Source organism: Palaemon carinicauda, chromosome 36 (genome assembly GCF_036898095.1).
Source record: "Palaemon carinicauda isolate YSFRI2023 chromosome 36, ASM3689809v2, whole genome shotgun sequence".
Classification (NCBI taxonomy): domain Eukaryota; kingdom Metazoa; phylum Arthropoda; class Malacostraca; order Decapoda; family Palaemonidae; genus Palaemon; species Palaemon carinicauda.
The window spans coordinates 68,816,861-68,838,791 of record NC_090760.1 but is presented as its reverse complement, the minus strand read 5'-3'; the positions used below and the strand labels follow the sequence as shown (position 1 = coordinate 68,838,791).

The 21,931-nt window shown below is 39.5% G+C and overlaps 1 protein-coding gene across 1 annotated transcript in view; it reads left to right on the top strand.

The window, feature by feature from the left end:
- Positions 1–5,653: 5,653 nt before the first annotated feature.
- LOC137628875 (retinoblastoma-like protein 1) overlaps positions 5,654–21,931 on the top strand; it is a 53,916-nt gene continuing 37,638 nt past the window's right edge. The window contains 2 exon segments of the mRNA XM_068360126.1: positions 5,654–5,887; positions 15,698–15,840. Of these exon segments, the coding sequence (XP_068216227.1) occupies positions 5,753–5,887; positions 15,698–15,840 (278 nt within the window). The 5' untranslated portion in view covers positions 5,654–5,752.

Here is a 21,931-nt window from a genome sequence, read left to right as displayed (position 1 = left end):
ACAAAGATTATGACCAAACACTATGTAAGAAGGACAGTGCATATTAATGAAGAATAAGAAAAAAAGTCCAAACTGACCACAATCGGTTGCCAAAACTGATGATAGCAAGGTGTTATTATGTCTGATTTCAAGGTAGAATGGGATAAAAGTAAAGATTGAGAATTTCATTATTAATTTATGTATGGTACAGGTAAAATCATTTTAATTACAATAACAAGAATAAGCTTAGAAGCTTTGCACCTATCTATACAGTGATAGAGTGCCCGCAAGCGTATTCTGCGGAGTGAGCAATTAGGAACCAGGAGTACTGGATAAGTAACGGGAATGAGAAATTTTAAGTTTCACTTTCTACCTTGAAATAAGTTTGGATAATACTTTTTCATGAGTTTTGGCAACCTACAGTGGTATGTTTAAACAATTCTTTCTTATCTACTCCACTACAGGTTTTTGCAACATGGTCCCTTGTTCAGGCTCAGGCCACACCAAGCACGACTAGCAGCGAGGTTAGAGGGAAGAGATTCCCTCAGCAAATTGAAACCTAAGGTATCGGATGGGGGTGGCCACATTGGAGGCGCGAGAAGCCTCCAACCGCTGCAGCTGCCGCCAAACTATGTTTCATGTTTTAAAAAACCGTTGCGGTTTCGAGCGTCTTCACCCAAGATTACACCATTTTTCATCAGCTTCTGAACGGGTATGCATTCAGTTGCTTGTTTCCAGCCATGGCTAATAAGAAATTATTGTGGAGGTATTTCGGAGAGTAAAAGTAAGTTAAATAATTGTAAGATATGACAATCAACTACAAATGGATGGTAATAAAATAGTTGGCAGGCCTATGCCTTTTTGTGCTTTGCAAACTATTTAATCACCATTAAATTTCTAATATATATATATATATATATAGAGAGAGAGAGAGAGAGAGAGAGAGAGAGAGAGAGAGAGAGAGAGAGAGAGAGAGAGAGAGAGAGAGAGAGAGAGAGAGAGAGAGAGAGAGAGATAGATAGATAGATATATGAGTATGTATATATATATATATATATATATATATATATATATATATATATATTGTCATGACGTGGGTTAATTACATAATAATACATGATAGGAGGCGGTGAATTATAGAATTTTTCCATCGTAAGAGGATTTATTGTCTAAGTTAATTTTTGACAACAAAAATTAGCATAAATCTTCTTCAGAGCGAGTGAAATAGAATTTTAAATCTTGATATTACATAACAGAAGAATTATAGGTTTCTCGCTGGCTTTTAAGTGATTTCATCAGTCAAATACAACGGAATTAACTAGTAACTAATAAAATAACTACACACGGGGAGAGTGCACACTCGGCGTTGACAGTTATATGATCAAGATTATTACAAAAAGAGATTGTTGGACGTCTCATGGCTTATCGACATCCGCCATGGTTGAGGTAGGCTTACCATGGCAGGTGGGCCTAGTGAGATTTGCCCACTCATGAGTAGGACTCGAACGTAACTGGTCTTCGAGACTTCGACTCACTCTGGGTATTCTTATTTCCCCTACATTGCTGGGGGGGGGGGGGGTCTGAGGGCTTGTCTCGCTTAAGGGTAGCAGTGGCAGGTTCTCACTCTGTGTCACCTCTCCCTGGTGTACCTGTTGACATGGAAACAGATTCACTATGCTTGTGTCAGCACATACCAAACAATGAGGAAAGCAGCCCGAACTGCTTTCTCACACTACCCATGGATCAGGGAGACAAAGTCATAGGTCGGCAACATCAGCCTTACTTCCTGCACATTTACTTTATGTTTTGGCCTTTGTCTGAAATTATATATTTGCATGTGACAATATATATATATATATATATATATATATATATATATATATATATATATATATATATATATGTGTGTGTGTGTGTGTGTGTGTGTGTGTATGTATATATACATCTCACAACAAAAAATCTAAAAATCTAAAAGAAGTAGTAGAGAAATTTCAATTATAAAAAAATTGTATGTACCTTTAAACAATATATCTTATGCAAATCTAGTTAATTCTGGAATAAAAGGAACAATGATTTTTCAAGAACTTTATCATATTTGAAGCAATTATAATGACTGGGTAAGAGAGAGAGAGAGAGATTGAGGTTGTCTATAGTTCGACGTTTGTTTGATGAGCCTGAATCTAAGAAGGCTGTTGCCAGCAAAGAATCAAAAGACTTGTCTCATACGCAGATATTCATAAAATTTGTCGTCTTACAAATGAGCTTGGCAATATTAATTGTAAAATGAACTTATTTTCCCTTATCTGTTTATTAAAATCACGAATCCCAAATCTTGTATAATCTATTGTTCAGTTTAAAACAAAGATTTTCAATCAGTAGTAATTTCCTATTCAAACACCATCGTGTCATGTTTGCGAGAGGCATCATCGACTGCTGAGAGGGAGTAGGCAAGAGAGGTGTGGCCACACAACATTTTGTCAATGGCCTGCCGCCCAAGTCATACCTCTGCCTCGACGCTCATCGCGTACAGTGTGGTCTAAGCCTTATAGCTGCTCACTCCCCAAAATAAGTTTGCAAGCACTCTTATCAATTAACAGATAAGTTCAAAGCTTCTAACCTAATACTAAAAATCTTCAATTTTAAATTTATCTCATTGTACATTGAATTCAGTTGGGATAATTCATTATTATCAGTTTTGGCAACCCATTGTGATAAACTTAGTATTTTTTAAACTCTTCTTTTACATTCATGGCCCGACTTATGTATAACACCAGCTCTCTGCTAGGATTTTGCAACACAGCTACCCTTATATTCTGTTCTCTTAACTTTTCTAATTTGCGTCACCTGGTTCCTTATTGCTCACTCCGCAAAATGAGTTTGCGGGCACTCTATCTCTTTATAGATAGGTGCAAAGTTTCTAAGCTTATTCTTATCATTGTTATTAAGTTTATATCACCTGTACCTTAAATAAATTAATATCATAATGAGGTTCTCAATCTTTACTTTTATTCCCTTCTACCTTAAAATTAGATAGGATAACACCTTGCTATCATCAGTTTTGGCAACTTATTGTGGTAATCAGTTTGGACTTCTTAAACTCTTCTTTAATATGCATTGCCCTACCTATAAATGCAGCCAGATCCCTGCTAGGATTTTTCAGCGTACCTAAACTTATTTCTACATTCTTTAGCTGTTCTAACTTTGGGCATAAAAATAAATGTTCGGTAATGTCTTCTTCCTCTTTGCACAAGTCACACAAATTATCATCATATTTCCCCCTGAAATTTGCTTTCAAGTTGAGCATATTTAATCTTGCTTTCATCACAAGGGATGCCTTATCCAGATACATTTCTCTGATATAAGGCAGTCACGAAGATGAATGTTCTGTGACATCTTCTTCTTCTTTGCACCAAACATTCGAATAGTAGTAATAGAAAATCCTCTCGCTAACGGACCTCTCCTAAACTATTACGCAACCGTTTCATTTTAACGGTATCTCCCACGGGCTCCAAAGTTACATAGAAACCGTGTCATTGCCTCGGCCTAGAGGATTAGGCAATCTATACTTTAATTTTATCTCTTTGTCTTTATTTCTGTATTGTGTTTAATCTGTATATTTTTATTTGTGGTATAATCTCACCCCCACAGTTAAATTTCCTGAAAAACCAGATTTACGTGAAGGAATATTTTATATATGTGGTAATCTTAATTCAATTTGAGTCCATTTGAAACCAGCTCATATATTGAGTGCCAAATAGTTTTTTTTCATAATCAATTTAAATAATTAAGCTATGATAAATCATATAGCCAACCTCTCAATTTTACTTATTATGTTATTTCGTTTTTTAAAAAGGTAGAGTACGGTTATATTTTTCTTTCAAATCTGTTTGAGACGATTAAAGATTTTGTCATTTGTATGAGGAGAAAATTCTTCTTCTCTAATATTTGTCGGACACAAAGGACAATCTCTCTCTCTCTCTCTCTCTCTCTCTCTCTCTCTCTCTCTCTCTCTCTCTCCTCTCTCCTCTCTCTCTCTCTCTTAATAAAAGGTTTGTTAGACCAAAAAATTACAACAATCTTTTGGCAAATATTAGGATCTTTTTATTTCTACTAAAAATTCTGTCATTCATGTCTCATTATCTTTTGTCTCTTTCCGTGTGACACAAACACGCCCATGTCATTTAGACTTACCGTTTTTCAGCCAGGTATCTATTTGTATACATATGATTATGTATATTTATGCGTACATTTTGTATATCTATATCCATTTTACTTTATTTTTTATTTTTACCTAATTGATGATATTATTTTAATTTTATCATTGCCCGAAGAGCTCTGCTCCACATGGGCTTGGACCGAGTCTTTTTTTTCTTTTTGTAAATCTTTGTATGTAAATATTTTTTTGTCCAATAAACATAAACATATACATATCTGTTGAAAATAGGAAGAGAAAAACATAATTCCAAAGAGCGTTAGCAATATTTTTTTTTTTGACAAATGAAGACCATAAAAACAATAAATTAGTTGAATTTTTCATATTAACAAAAGCAATGGAAAGTCTTAATATTTTTTTCTGAATTCTTTGTTATACATCAACAACAACAAATACACGTTTCTAGTCCACTGCAAGACAAAGTCCTCAGACATGTACATATTTGGGCAGTTATTCATCACCAGGCTGGCCAATTGCTGAATGGTGATGGTGGGAGACTTCTTCCTGATCGCCCACAGCTAATCAATTGAGTATGAGTTGGCGATACACAAACTCTTTCATTACGTTAAAGTATCCTCCATATAAAACTTTTATCTATCTATCTATCTATCTATCTATCTATCTATCTATATATATATATATATATATATATATATATATATATATATATATATATATATATATATATATATATATATATATATATATATATATTCTCTTTACCATCTTATTGAATTTTCCATTAATTCTTAACATAACTATCTTTTCACATCCTACTATGTTCCTGTTACCAAATAAGAAATTAGCTATAATAACATCTTATCTACAGATAAGATAATGATAAATTCTATCAATTATATCTACCACAAGATTAAATCTCTTAACGGGGAGGGATTAAAGTTCCGTTAAAGCTAGACTTAAGGGTAAATGTATTCATTCAAACTTGAGACTACATATGTAAGATGTCCCAAGCACATAAAATAACATGTTAAAGTAATTGCTTATCCAAGCTTTTCAAATATTACCGCTGCGAGTAGGGCGGACACAGAAATCTGTTATGGACCCATTGAAATTCTAATAAACGCAAATAGAAACTTTCACACGGTGACGGTTAGGGATTTTCGTATTTAAAGGGTCAACCATAGTATAAAAGGGACGTTTAAGTGTTTGTAAATACCAGCATCGCCCACTCTTCTCTCAAGTCACTTCCCGCCAAAACAAATGGTCTTTAATATTTCTCCGCCGATGTAGACGACACAGTGCATGGATTATAGATTGAATGGATTAAACGTTTATCTATTATAATATATCGATGTATAGAAAAATATTATATATGATTATTGTGTTTTAATTATAATTACGGTAAGTAAAATATAGGAAAAGACGTAGACATATGAAACTACTTTTTATAACGAAGTAAGACGGTTAGGCGGCGACCAAGGTTTTCCCGCCACACGCTGTCTGCCGTACTCATTCAGTGGCGCCACTTCCCAGCGTGGAGATGCGCGTCTCAGTGTATGGTGTGTGAGTGAGGTGTTGTTCTTTTACGGGGGCAAAAACATGAGTGAGACTGACGGTGCGACCAGTGTCCGAAGGAAATACGTGGATTTATCCCTTGATCTGAATTTAGATGCATTCACATCCGATGAAGCGTGGACCAATTACGAGAATATCGAGCTGAAATACACGTTAGAGGTGAGTGCTCAGAGAGACAGACAGACATCCGTCCGGTGGTGGTGTTTGTTTTGATTGGTTGCACTTGTTTTGCCGTATTCACTTGTTCGGTTATATTACTATATATACGACTATTTATCATTTGAGTTTCATTCACAGGTTTTGGCAAATGAGCTAATGGCTCGATAGTCATTTTAACAATTTATTGAGATTTATAAAATAAAATCGGCATTTTCGGTATTACCTTACCGTTGACTTAATCCATTTTAAATCCCTGATCCTATTACGGCCGGTATAACTGTTATAGGATTATCGAGTTAATCCTTATGATCAGAATTAGATTAAAATAGAATTACTGCCTTGCTGGTAGGCCGGCTCTTCTTGAGGTTGACCCGGTCGGTAAAATCTTAGTATAGTACAATAACCCTAGTGGAACTGATACAAGTAAATAAGGAACACAAGTAATTTTATTTGGTGCAAATCATTTTTATAAACATAGATTTTAAAAATATGATGAGTTATGACTGAGCATAGGTAAAAAGTAAATTATAATAGTTTACGACCAGATTTAAGCCTTCCCACTTAACCTAAGCTAGTGTATAGTACTCTTCTACGTTTCTACTGTTGAGCTGATCCCCCCTGTGACACTCCTTGACACTTCCGTGAGCACAGGTTACCCCAAGATAAGTCGTAACCTTGTTTACCAACTGGTATTTCCTAATTTTACACCCCTTGTTTTCTCACCATTTAAAATCTTCAAAAGAGTTTTCTTGCTTGAGGTTACACCCAGGCACACTATTCTATTTCATTGTTTCCTTTCCTCACTGGGTAATTTTACCTGTAGGAGCCCTTGGGCTTATAGCATCCTACTTTTCCATCTAGGGTTGTAGCTTTGCTAGTATTGATAATAATAAAATGGAAATGGGCACCTTTTTGGGGGTAACCCTATTAATATAACTTCATTAAGGAGTATTAAAGCAGAACAGTTTCAAATTTGTTGAAGGCAGAGCTAACATTAGATGTTGTGGAATGATCTTCCTAATTGGGTAGTTGAATCAGTAGAACTTCAAAAGTTCAAAGTTGGAGCAAATGCCTTTTTGTTGACCAGGCTGACATGAGTCTTTTTTATAGTTTATTTATGACATATTTGTTTTTGATGATGTTAATAGTTTATATATGACATGTCTGTTTTGACGTTACTTTTTTTAGAATGATTTATTGTTAATTTGTTCTCTTCATTTATTTATTTCCTTTCCCCACTGCGCTATTTTTCCTTGTTGGAGCCCCTGGGCTTATAGTATCTTGCTTTTCCAACTAGGGTTGTAGCTTGGATAGTAATAGTAAGGAAGAGGCTATTTAGCCGGTCCCGGTAAAATAGACAAACCTACTTTTAAGCTTATTTTGCCGGTCCCGGTAAAATAGACAAACCTGCTATTAAGCTTATTTTGCCGGTAAATATTATAAATAATGATGTCAATCCATTTGGGATTTTTGGTCTTGAAGAGCTGAATCATCTGGCGGACCATGTTCCTCTTCACTAATAACATTGCCAGGAACCTATAAAACAATAAAATATTCATATTTGTTTGAGACCGGCAAAATAAGCTTAAAAATAGGTTTGTCTATTTTACCGGGACCGGTTAAATAGCCTATTCGTAATAGTAATAATAATAGGGTATGGATTGAAAAACTCAGACGACACCAAAAGATCTGTATATCTACTCGTAATACTACAGTAAATGGGATACCAAAGTCAGGATAGTAGCACCACCTATCGAGAGTATTAAGTCTTCCCGTATCAGGGGACATTAAAATGAAATTTATTAAAATATAGTGGTATTTAAATAAATTAGAAAATAAGTATGGTATTAGTATCTTACTATAGTTCTAAATAGTGGGGTAAAATAAATATATCTAATTATTTCCAGTGTCTTATTATTGTTATACTGTATAGCTTTGTTTCTCCAAAAACCTAAGAATGTATGACAGTCAAAATCATGTAGGTCCTTTAGGGTATAGGGCTTATCAGTGTGTGACAGAACCAGGGAGAGTGTCTTAAAAGTACAATTTTAATTAATAAAAGATGTTTGGTGTTATGCCTTAATTGTCTGATCTTAAGGTAAAATAAAACCAAATGTGTTTTATACTTGTTTGTAGTCTGGTGTTGTTTGGTTTCTAACAAATCTTGTCACAATGGTGCCTGGTGATATTTTTTCACAAATGGTGGACAGTAGCTTCTCCCTTAGATGTGTCCTGACAGTATGGTTATTTTTTATCACCAGTTTTGGTATTTTGGGTTGATAGTCCACAGCCATTTATAGAATCTACAAGACTACTTCAGTTTGTAATAGTACAGTATTATGTTACACTTTTAGTTTGGTTTTTGGCTAAAGCCGGCAATCTTTAATCATGATTATTACTGCCCTATTTACAGGATTGTTTCTATTTCTAAATGTGATCTTGCAAACCACATACCTTCCTTTTAATATAGATATATAAACACTTCACCTTCTATGGCTTTTACCTTTGCATTGCTTTTGCTATGTGAATACAAACCCTCGTCTTCTATATATATCTGTTCACTCTGTTGCTGTTTTTTCTACATCCAAAATTAAAGAAGTCCTGTCAATCTGACAACATTGTATGGTTACCCTCTAAACCCCCCCCCCCTAACCAGGTGGGCATGTCTGAGCTTGTGGCTCCATTCTTGCTTTACTCGTGGTCACTGATGTTCCGACACCTGCTACTCGACCACTGTCCACATTGTGCTTTTGTGTTCTCACTTTTAGTGACTTTGATTATAAGTGCTTCTCAAGCGTGTATGAGGACCTGGCTTGGCCTTTATGGTCACCTTTGCTTGATCTGGCATTGATTTATCACATTTTTCTTGTTTTCCCCTTAACGTCATGGGAATCGCCATAGGTTAAACAGCAGTTTATACAGTTACTGAAGAACACAACTGCTTTTCTAGTCCTGCGTCACAAGAAAAATTTTTGGCGTGTTTCTGATTTCACAATATTTGTGGTTTTATATTCAAGTATTTGTAGAATCATATTGCAGAGTCAGTGTTAATTGTCTTTCATAATACTAAAAATGTCTTTAACTTATAAACTTTATATCATTGACTGTAATATTGCCAGAGCTTGTATGTACAGTCTTGGGACCACACAAGATTGTTTAAGCTACAGTAGACAACCATTAATAGTCCAATCAGTATAATGAATCTCTGGCAGAGGGGGGAATCTGCAGTAGTACAACAGTTCATCACTTCCAAACTGTTACATTCCAGAATTACAGATATCTAGATTGTAGTATCAGACTGTATACAGTACTGTACATTTTCTTGAAGATATAATGTGCATATATAAAAGGGATTTTGACAAAGGAAAAATCTATTTCTGGGTCGACCTGTGACGCCCTGTGAAGAATTACTCAAGAAGAAGGCCATAAAGAGGGTACAGTCACTGAAATTTCAAGGGCGCCTGTTCACAGTTGACAAGAAGAATTCATCGGCTCAGCACCAATGAATTTTTCTTGGGGACTGTGAACAGGCGCCCTTGAAATTTCAGTGACCGTACCCTCTTTATAGCCTTCTTTTTGAGTAATTCTTCACCGGGCGTCACAGGTCGACCCAGAAAGTGTTATTTTTCGTTATTTAATTCTTTTTCAATATTTTGTCAAAAGTCTGCCTAGAAATTCTGTAAGTATTCCTTAGTAGGAAATCTATTTTCTAGATTCTTATAACAAAATTAAACTGCTGTGATTGGGGAAAAGTTACTTTATTTGTAGTTTTCCTGCTATTTGTAGCATAGATAGATTCCTATCATCTGATGTCAGAGCTTTGTCCAGCAGGATTCCATCAATCTTTACGGGACCAAGATCAAATCGAGGTTGTGAACGATGGTTTTAAGCTTGAAAAAACTGGAAACTTTAATTCCCCAACAAGTTTTAAGTTGTTTCATAGAATGTACAGTATGTGGATGTTCATAGATTGGCATAATTCTGAATGTGGTTTAGTTCAATGTACAAATATTGCACACCAGGATTTAGCTTATTCTCCTGTTGTCTGGTGTGGTTTAGTTTATCTGGTCTGCAATGAGCTCGGTCTTTTTTTTTTTTCTGTTTGTTCTCTGTGTGACTTTAAATGCAAGTCATACTGGGTGAGGGCCTTAGACAAAAACATTTTTTCGTGAGTAAGGTTGTAGCCCTTCAAGTACCAGTGTCATACTTTATTTATTGGTCATATAAACACAGAGCCCTCAATCTTACTATAAAGGTCTTGGGTGCTTATCATGTGTCCAGTCTAACACATTATGTTGCAATGACTTGTCCCTTTCCTTAATCACTAAGGGCATCCTTTGTGAGAGTATTAATCTCGCCCTGCCCACATAGCACAAGGGGGTTTTATATGGATATTGTTAGTAGATGCACTTATTTTTATGATCTTAACTAGCTCATATATGAATACAAACAATTGTCCATTATCAGAAGTATGGTTTCAGTGTAGCTGGAATGGCGGTTATACTGAAGAACACAACTGCTTTTCTAGTCCTGCGTCACAAGAAAAATTTTTGGCGTGTTTCTGATTTCACAATATTTGTGGTTTTATATTCAAGTATTTGTAGAATCATATTGCAAAGTCAGTGTTAATTGTCTTTCATAATACTGGCCAACTACCACTCTGCTCTGCACTTGCTCTTTATTTTGGCTGCAGTCAGTACAGACATACTCTTGCTGCCTCATTAATTTTGGCTTTTAGTTTTTTGTTGTCGCTTTTAGAAGAAATGGGTAATTGTGATAACACTGTCTTGTTCGAGGGGTAGATTAAAGGTAGAAGAGGACATGCAGTAGGTTTTCGAATAACCTTAAATGTGTGACTGATTTTGATGAAAACCTCTTGTTTACATTTTCATACTTATGTGACCTTACAACGACGGCGACAACAATGTGGTCTTAGGAAATCAACATTCCTTGAACATTGCTAGTCGGCAAAGGGAGATTTTCCTGCTGCCACATATGTAAGGGAAGGAATTTCATCCTTCTGCCCCTTCAGTGTCTTCTCAATCCCCTTGGAGGCACTAGAGGTATTATCTGCTGGTTTCAAGAGAACTACGTGGCCTCTTCCCACATCGGAGCCTCATCTTTGGCTTCAACTCGTATTAGGCAAACTTTATGTTCTGTCACCTCTGATTCTTCAGACATTGCTACTTTCGGAAAGAGAATGATGAAAATCTATAAGCAGTAGTCTAGGAAGACTGATCAAAAGGAGACGTGTGTTCATGCTCTGCTCAGTCTCTAACTGCTGAAGGGCCCTGCTTTTCTTCTCCGATCTCTCTTTTGCAGGAGTTCTGACCCCGAGAATGGCATGTTGCCCTAATCCGTGTGTCACTTATGCGTGCTCAGTATGATCTCTCAAGTTGGGTATCAGACAGTGATCTGACACTCTAGCCTATCATCATCTTAGCATTGGTGAAGTGGGTTTGCGAGCTTCATAGGATTTCATATGTCACAAGTTATTCCAAAGGATGGAAGGTCTTCTTCACCTTTGTTCTGTAGTCTGTGGCCAAGACCCCGAACCAATTGCCCTTTTCCATCCTTTCTCTTCAAGAAGCAACTAGCTAGTATTAGGTTCATTAGCTTCTGTCATATGAAGGCACTTCTGTACTACCTAAGGAGAACTCGGCTTCAAGCTGGAGCATCAGACAATTCTCATCACTGGAAGGGCAAAAAATAAGATGCCTAAGAACACTTTGTGAGACCATAAGAAATGCCTACCCTGCATCTAGTGAGGGTTTAAAAGGACCATCTTGATACAAGTTCACGAAGTCAGGGTGGCCCGGTTTCTTGTGACAATACACAGGAATCTTGGAGATGAGGTCATAGGCCAGCAACCACAGCCCTACATACTGCGACTTTAATTAACCCCATTAATATTTTTACTTTAATTATTCAACATGTGACAAAGGGCAGGAGCCTAGAAACACCATGCATAAAGTACAACCTTCGCCGCTCGCTACTTAGGGGAGTATACCCACAGATCCTTGGTGTGGTGTTGACGGTGTCTCAAATCTAGCTCCCTCATGGGACGAAAAGCATATAATCCATCATGAGTTGAACAAGTCTTCAAATGCAGGAAAGCCTCATAAATGTGCACTTTTTCTTTCTAGACAAGTTAGGTTAAGAATCATCTCTCTCCTCCTTCCATATCATAGAGAGGATGAGTAGAATACTGTATATGCAAACTTTTTTCATAATGACTGTACATTCAGGCTATGTAACCATCACATGGATAAAGGTTCTACCCTGACGGCCTACCAGTTGCCTAGAAGGGGCCTACTTTAACACCTCCGTCTTAATGATTGGGATGACAGGAATCATTACCTCTGTTCCTATGCAGGACCAGGTGCTCTGAAATTTTCCCAGGAAAGCTAAACCACCTTAGTTATTAATAATAATAATTGGTTCATGGAGACTTTGCCTCCCAAGAATAAGTCTCTTATTAAAGGATAAGGGTTTGTATTTGTATAATAATGAATTTCCATTTTTCAAATCTTGTATTTTTCGTAACCACAGTATGCAAGGCGAGCCCTTTAAGTTGCCTTTTTCTTGCCATTCTCATCAACCATCCTGCAAGTGGTCAAAAGTGGGTGCATGGCTGGCTGTCAGTTAGGCAGTGTTTACCCTCCACCCACCAGTAGCCACTACACCTCGTTAAGTTTAATGGCTGTTCTAAACACGTTGAAATACAAGTTACATTGAAAATTTGAAAAAGTTTGCATCCCATTTATCATGCCACTTAAACTGAAGATTCCTCAAGACGATGACCTAAACTTTAAGTTTAATTCTGTACTTGCTGTTATTGCCTTTGCCATGTTTAACTGCTTTAAGGGGATTGTCCGCTATGGTGTTTTGACATAGCTTTCAGGAGTCTAAAATTGTATTATTGTTTTTATGTATGCAGAAACATATCATACATGCTCTCCAGAAGTTTCAGCCAATTATTTTTACAAATATTGAAGATACAGCGGTCTTTAAATGATGGCATCATCTTTACTGCATCATCTGCATGGCTAAGTTTGACAGAATCGTCTTTGTGTGTTTATTTTTGCATATATATAGTGATTTCTTCACTTACATTTCAAAATCTTGTACGTCTAGCTGAGATGGAAAGCATTGGTAGAGGGTAGGCGAACGTGAACTATGAGAAGAACAGCCAGTTTCCGAAGGCGTATAGAAGTTACATTGCAGATGTGTTTGCTTACTTGTATTTCGTATGTACATTGTGTTTTCACAGCGTCCTCATGAACTTTATAGCAAGGCCAGTGTTACCTAAGGTCAAAGAAAGAACAAAAAGTAAACAGAGCAACAAAAAATAACCAAAAAAAAAAAAAAAAAGGCGAGGAAAACATGAAATAGAATACAAAGCTGGAGCATTCTAACTAAAACTCTGGCAACAATGAGAGGCCGCTGGCAACTCGTGGCATCCTTACACCACAAGTATTAGTAAAGTTAGGGTTTAAATCCCTGTTTAGGGAGCTTTCATTTAGGAGTAAACAATAAAAGTACAAAGTAAGGTTGTCATAGTGATGTTATCTTGATTTTCTTGAGAAGAAATTTATAGCAAATCTTTGGGAGGTCATAACTCAAAAACATACTTATTCTCACTTATTTATTCGATTTTAGAGAGAAATATATAATTGAAAAGTGGAATAAAAATGCTAAAATCTGGTGTGAGGAATTATATTTGCAAGGTTATTAGAAATATAAAATTCTTTTTCAAAGTTTACAAAAAGAAAAACATAAATACCAGTAAAATGAAATAAAACTAATATAGAAAATGTTCCTCAGACTAATATTTTCACTCCAAATAGCACTAAGCATGACAAATATTTAATTCAATGCCGTATTTTTCAAGAACAGATGGAAAAAATTGAATTTATTTTTTCAATTTTTATTATAAAAAATATATTTATGGTCTGATTCCAATGAAATTTATAGAGAATCAGCAGAGTAGTAATACAAACATGTAGTAAAGTTATAGAAATCCAATGATATTTGCCGATTTTGGCTTTTATGGCGGATGATTCTCTTAAATACCTTGTAGATAATAACCAAATTTTCACCATAAAGTAGGCTATAGTACTTTAGATGTAAAGTTGTTAAATGAAGAATGGGCATAGGTAACTATTTAATATCGATATAATATATAGGATAATATTCTAGATTTAAAGTGCGCTTGTTCTCGCTGCATGTCCAGTTTTGAATATGTATGGATATACAAGGCACTTCTTTTAAGATAACAAATATGGGAAACTGGATCATTGATTGAAGGTATAACTGAAACAGTGAAGTAACAAGAAGAATTAACTTGTTCCTGCAGGAATACATAATAATGGCCAATGAATCTGTTGTTACCCGCTTAGTAAAGGATGCGGCTTTCTGTAGTTAGCCAAATATACACACTAATTTTGAAAGTAATCCACATATTCTACAACTAAACTGGATGCCTATATACTAGGTCTGCTGTTTTAATCAACATCCATTGCCTGGCTCTCTCTGGTCCTTGCTTGGGTTGAGGGGTTAGGAGCTGATTGTATGGATGGTATGATTGCTCTGTCGGACATTGTCCTGTCCCTCACCTATGGATCTTGTTAGCAACCTTTGTTGATGCTTGTTGTTAAATTCTGACATGGAGACAACGCCTGAATTCTACAGTTGTATGACAATGTAGTGGATCATTTAAAGACAGGGTGGTTGGAAGGTTAAGAAAACTCAGCTTGTAGCAATAACATTGATAAGACCTGGAATGTATGCTGTCTACAAATGTTATTTCTCTGGTAATTCAAGTCCATGAGCCAGATTGTTTCATGGATTGGAGTTGCCTGGGATATTGTACTTTTTAAATGTTACAGGGGTATGAAATTCCTCTTAACTCCAGTTGACAAATTGATGTAATTTCCATTTGACTGTTTTTTAAAGTCTACAGACCACCACATGACTTTATTGAACTAATCACCACATAGCTGTTTGTTGTTTAAGCTGTTCATTGCATAACTTTATGACTTATTCACCAGGAAGACTTACCCACTTGTTTGTCAGACCACAAATCGCTTGTCCGAATGACAGACTACCTTTTCCTAGATCTAAGTTTGATTGTCGACGTGCGGGTTTCATGAAATGTTCACCTACAATGCATCTATCAAATTTAGCTTTGAAATGGTTGTTGTGCTATTGTTATACTAATTAGCAGAATAAGTCTTCTATACACTCCAATAGTTTGGTAACTACAAAACTAAAATTTCCTTTGTAGTCTACTGAACATTAGCTACCGGTAAACTATTTGGGCATGGTTCCATACCCAGATTGGGTCTGTTGTCACAGGGAATAGTGCTCCTGATTTGGACCTTAGAGGACTAAGCGTTCAGTATACTTATTTTGCATATTATAGACTTGAAGTTACATTAAGTATACTATTTTGTTTTAGAGGAATTGGCCTTTTAGGAAGTATCATTTCATGTGATAAGGTGATATTGACTGTGGTTTGAATCTGTTTGTTCAGTACATTTGATTGCATGGAATTTGAGCTGATTGAAGTAGATTTTAACTTGACCAAGATATAGATTGCTTCGGTTTACTTACAGTGCCCAAATTTTTCAGCAGCCATCTTGAGTTGTAGTTGGCCAATGTATGGTTAAGTATAGTATTGTGCTTTCGCAGAAAATTCAAAGTGTTTGCACATCTAGTGATACCATTGTGGTTTTCAAAGAATCCATTCTATGTAATTGTATATTGGAATCCAGACTGTAATTAACCCATGCTCTTCCATTTCAGGGGGACCAGTTACCATGGCTTGCTTGCGCCCTTTATGCGGCTTGTCGTCGCCGGTCCGTTCCCACTGTTGGAGGCCGCCCGGGGAACATGATACAGGGTAATTGCGTGTCCCTGACACGCATGTTGCAGCACTGCAATTTGCCGTAAGTATTGTTCAGTATGTAGGGCTGTGTATTACTTAGCAGATTGTTGCCCTAATTGATGGAGTGCCAAAAACCATATAGGTTGAAATGCAAGTTTGCAGTTTTCAATATTAAACTTACCCGATAATCATGTAGCTGTCAACTCCGTTGCCCGACAGAATTCTATGGAGGGATACGCCAGCTATCACAATACTAGAAGGGGGTGTATTTACCAGCGCCACCTGTGGCCAGGTACTCAAGTACTTCTTGTTGACACCTCCTCAATTATTCCTCTGTCGTGCTTCCGGCAAGACGTTCTGGGATACACTTATGTTCTTGGAGTATTTTCACGACTTTGGTGAAGTATTTCTCTTTGATTTCGGCTGTCGCTTTACTGGAAACTTCTATATTAGCTTAGTTAGCTTTTGGAATTAATTTGATTAATTTTGGTGACGAGAGTATGAACTCTCGTTCACTTTTCAATGGCCGACCCTTCCCTTAGACGGAAGTGTTGGTGTCTAAGAGAGTATAGACTCTCTTTCTTAATTTTGCTTAACAAAAGTTATAGATTTATTTTATATCTCTCCGCCTCTTATAGGCCTCTTCGATTAACTTCCTTTTATTATAAACTCATTAAAATTAATTTTTATATTTGTTTATATTCGACCTTCCTAATAGTAGGCGGTCTTTTACCGAAGTTAATAAACTTTGAGCCCGTCATTTCGGTTTTACCTGTTAACATATTATGCTATTTCCGCCACAGAGTTTGAAAGATTTTCTTTGACAGTCTCGTACTGTTTTCAAAGCTGAACTAACGTTTTGTTTTGTCTCTGCAGTTGTTGACGTTCAGAACGTTCTACTTGCACTCTATCGTTACGATAGAGAAAGAATGTTCACGGTTTCACGTTGCAGTAAGAGTAACCGTGTCTAGCGTTTTGTTCATTCTTTCTTAACTTAATGGTTTTGATCCTAATAAAGGAACTTTTCAGTTTTTTTCCTTTAACAATAATATGTTTTAACGATATATATGATTGGGCTCTTCTCTCAGGTTCTAAGTCGAGAGAGAGAGAGAGAGAGATAGAGACGGAGGGAGAAAGAGGATAAACGTTTCATTCAAGCCTGCCAGGCGTACGAGTAACGTCATTATCGATTTTTGCTCTTCTCCCTAGTCTCTTTAGGGGAAGAAACTAAACGTTTCTAGAGTGATCTAGTGTTTAGTCTCTTTCCAACCACTGAATTATCTTTCATTAGATTTTTCTGTTACATTGTAATTCTGTTTTCGCAATTACTAACTTTGAGAAAGGATAGAATTGCGTATTTCAGGTACAAACCACTTAAAGTTTCGAGTTCAGTGAAATAAGTGCAAACAGAAATCAAAGTGATAAGTGATTAGTGCGTGAGGGTACTTTTGTGCGCGCCAGTCGTCCTCCCAGTCCGGGACCTCTTGCAAGCTCCCAAGCCCAGGGGAGAAGCAATGTCGAAGGGCATAAGGGTTCAGCAGGCCTTGATCGACGCACAGAAGTATTCTCGGTGGTTGTGGGCGTGTCTTACCGAGACCGTCACTCCCACCCGCAGACGATTGAGCCCTTATTTTGCTCGTCTGCAGAAGAGATTAGGGGAGAAAATAAAGGCAGAGTAACGCTGGTCTCAGGTCTCAAGACTTCTTAAACGTTAAGTCCAGACCTATGCCAGACGTACGAAGTTAAAGTTCACAACCCGAATACAGTCATCAGTTGATTACACTCCGCCTAAGAGGAGTAAGGTTCTGCCACAACAGATCTCTGCTGTTAAGGCTTTACCTCAGCAGAACTTAGTGTCTGCCGACCCCAAGTTAACTCTACTGCAGTCCATACAGTCACAACTTTCGGTCTTGATGCGTGAGTGTCGGGCTGAGAGTGTTGCACCTCCTCCTCCGCCTACACTCCCTCCACCTGTGCTCGCCCAGCCTGCACCTGCTCCGCCTGTGCTCGCCCAGCCTGCACCTGCTCCGCCTGGTCGCAGCACCATCTGCCAGGCGTACGATGTTGTGAACTCTACTACAGTCCATGCAAGCACAGCTTTCGGACTTGATGAGTGAGTGTCGGGCTGAGAGTGTTGCTCCTCCGCCTCCGCCTACACTCCCTCCTCCTACACTCGCTCCGCCTGATCACAGTACCATCTGCCAGGCGTACGATGTTGTGGACTCTACTACAGTCCATGCAAGCACAGCTTTCGGACTTGATGAGTGAGTGTCGGGCTGAGAGTGTTGCTCCTCCGCCTCCGCCTACACTCCCTCCTCCTACACTCGCTCCGCCTGATCACAGTACCATCTGCCAGGCGTATGATGTTGTGGACTCTACTACAGTCCATGCAAGCACAGCTTTCGGACTGGATGCGTGAGTGTCGGGCTGAGAGTGTTGCTCCTCCGCCTCCGCCTACACTCCCTCCACCTACACTCGCTCCGCCTGATCGCAGTACCACCTGCCAGCAGTTCCACCTGCCAGGCGTACGATGTTGAGACACGTGCTGAGTTTGCTGTTCCCTGTGGTGTTCAGCCTCCGCCTTTCTTAAGGCAACCTTTACATTGGGATCAGGAGGATTATACCTCTCTTCCTCCGCCTCCACTTGCTGCTCCACCAGTGATGCAACACTCGGTTGAGGTACAACAACCTCTCCCGTCCATGAGTCAGTTTCCTCAGCTCTTGCTGCAGCGAGCTCAACCCTCCATAAGGCAAGCACCACAACACCTTAGCCTTGCGCCTCAGGAGCCTCAGCTTGCGAGACATTTACCTTGTTCTGCGCAGCCTCTTCCTCATCGCGCTCCGCTCACACCACAGGAACTGGAACTTGCTACTCCGCTTCCGCCAACCGCTCAGCAAGCGCAACCCTTGGGTTCAACCACTCATGCTAGGAGTCAGCCTCCTCCACCCATGCGCCTTCCTTCTGCTTGTCTTTTATTCAGCCTTTGCAGACTGAGCCTCAGGTGTTCCCTCATCGGAGTCTTGAAGAGGAAACCACACTATTGTTGTTCCAGCTCGTTCTGACTCTGCTGTTCAGCATACCATGGTTTAAACCCCATGCAAGCAGGCTCTGCTTACTACATGCTCAGCATTCAGCATGCTCTGCATTCAGCATGCTCTGCATACAACATGCTCTGCATACAGCATGCTCTGCATTCAGCATGCTCTGCATACAACATGCTCTACATACAGCATGCTCTGCATACAGCATACTCTGCATACATCATGCTCTGCATACCTTACCGCATGCTTCTCAACACATCTTGGGTTGTTGCCAACTCACTAGACTGTCAAGCAGTTTCATAACGTTGCCTTCTAGTCTGCTGCTTTGCACCAGTGAACCCTCACTCAGAGAACTTAGCTTTTCTAGGATAAGGTCCCTGTAGATGAGAAAGTTCTTTTCTCCCTCCTTCTGATATTCCCTTGAGGACTCTGTCATTTGGAGGGAGCCTTTAGCTGCATAACCTCTTATGGACTTTTATTTAAGCATAACATGCTTACAGGGAAGGTAATGGTTACACTTCAGCCGCTAATCCCGTCTGTTACCACACCTGCTCCCATAGACCTTGAGCTGTGTTGCATGACATGCAGTCCAAGCTTAGTCCTTGTTAGAGGATTTTTTGTTTACGGAGTCAATGTGTCACGGGGAAGACGTTCAACAACCAACAGAAGGGACTTGTTGTGACGCAGTGCGGCAACCTCAGCAACCCGTTAAGGAGTTGTCTGTACGACCCAGACAGTCTAGACAGATTCGGGTTGTCACTGTACTTCCTCGCTTGCCCATGATTGACAGTTTACAGACTGTGCAGCAGTATCATGATCTTGTGTCCGGCTCCGTCAGACGACTGGCTTTTAAGAGCTCCCTCAAGTCGTCGCTGTCTGGAGATTTTCAAATGGACTATGGATCTGACCAAGGAACTGGGCCTCCTGGTCAATTTTGAGGAGTCTCAGCTCGTTCCATCCCAGACCATTGTCTCCTTGGGTATGGATCTTTAGAGTCGAGCTTTTCGGACTTGTCCGTCGGCCCCAAGGATCTTCCAAGCCCTAGAATGCATCCAGAGCATGCTGAGAAGGAACCGATGCTTAGTCAGGCAGTGGATGAGTCTAACAGGGACACTTTCATCGCTGGCCCTGTTCATCGAGTTAGGGAGACTCCACCTCCGCCCCCTTCAGTATCATCTAGCTGCTCACTGGATAAAGGACATGACGCTAGAGACGGGCTCAGTTCCTGTTTCCGAAGAGATGAGGTCTACTCTAACGTGGTGGAAGAACAGCATTCTTCTCAAGGAAGGTCTACCTTTGGCTGTTCAGACCTCCGACCACCGTCTCTTCTCGGACGCATCGGACACGGGCTGGGGTGCGACACTGGACGGACAGGAATGCTCGGGAACATGGAATCAGGAGCAAAGGACACTTCACATCTATTGCAAGGAGTTGTTGGCAGTTCATTTGGCCTTGATAAACTTCAAGTCCCTCCAGCTTAACAAGGTGGTGGAGGTGAACTCCGACTACACCACAGCCTTGGCTTACATCTCCAAGCAGGGAGGGACTCATTCGAGGAAGTTGTTCGAGATCGCAAGGGACCTCCTCATTTGGTCAAAAGATCGAAAGCTCACGCTGGTAACGAGGCTCATTCAGGGCGATATGAATGTCATGGCAGATCGCCTCAGCCGGAAGGGTCAGGTCTTCCCCACAGAGTGGACCCTTCACAAGAATGTTTGCAGCAGACTTTGGGCCCTGTGGGGTCAGCCAACCATAGATCTATTCGCTACCTCGATGACCAAGAGGCTCCTCTTGTATTGTTCTCCGATTCCAGACCCAGCAGCAGTTCGCGTGGATGCCTTTCTGCTGGATTGGTCCCATCTCAACCTGTATGCATTCCCGCCGTTCAAGATTGTCAACAGGGTACTTCAGAAGTTCGCCTCTCACAAAGGGACACGGCTGACGTTGGTTGCTCCCCTCTGACCCGCGAGAGAATGGTTCACTGAGGTACTGCAATGGCTGGTCGACGTTCCCAGGACTCTTCCTCCTAGAGTGGACCTTCTGCGTCAACCTCACGTAAAGAAGGTACACCCAACCTCCACGCTCTTCGTCTGACTGCCTTCAGACTATCGAAAGACTCTCAAGAGCTAGAGGCTTTTCGAAGGAGGCAGCCAGAGCGATTGCCAGAGCAAGGACGACATCCACTCTCAGAGTCTATCAGTCTTAATGGGAAGTCTTCCGAAGCTGGTGCAAGGCCAATGCAGTTTTCCTCAACCAGTACCAATGTAACCCAGATTGCTGACTTCCTGTTACATCTAAGGAACGTAAGATCCCTATCAGCTCCTACGATCAAGGGTTACAGAAGTTTGTTGGCAGCGGTTTTCCGCCACAGAGGCTTGGATCTTTCCTCCAACAAAGATCTACAGGACCTCCTTAGGTCTTTTGAGACCTCAAAGGAACGTCGGTTGTCCACTCCAGGCTGGAATCTAGACGTGGTCCTAAGGTTCCTAATGTCATCAGGATTTGAACCGCTCCAATCAACCTCTTTTAAGGACCTCACATTAAAAACTCTTTTCCTCGTGTGCTTACCAACAGGTAAAAGAGTAAGTGAGATCCACGCCTTCAGCAGGAACATAGGTTTCACATCTGAAACGGCTACATGTTCCTTGCAGCTCGGTTTTTTGGCTAAAAACGAGCTTCCTTCCCGTCCTTGGCCTAAGTCGTTAGAGATCCCAAGCCTGTCCAACATGGTGGGGAACGAACTGGAGAGAGTACTTTGCCCAGTTAGAGCTCTTAAGTACTATCTAAGAAGGTCAAAACCATTACGAGGACAATCAGAAGCCTTATGGTGTGCTATCAAGAAGCCTTCTCTACCAATGTCTAAGAACTCAGTTTCTTACTACATCAGGCTTCTGATTAGAGAAGCAAATTCTCATCTGAAGGAAGAAGACCTTGCTTTGCTGAAGGTAAGGACACATGAAGTGAGAGCTGTGGCTACTTCAGTGGCCTTCAAACAGAACCGTTCTCTGCAGAGTGTTATGGATGCAACCTATTGGAGAAACAAGTCAGTGTTCGCATCATTCTATCTCAAAGATGTCCAGTCTCTTTACGAGTACTGCTACACCCTGGGT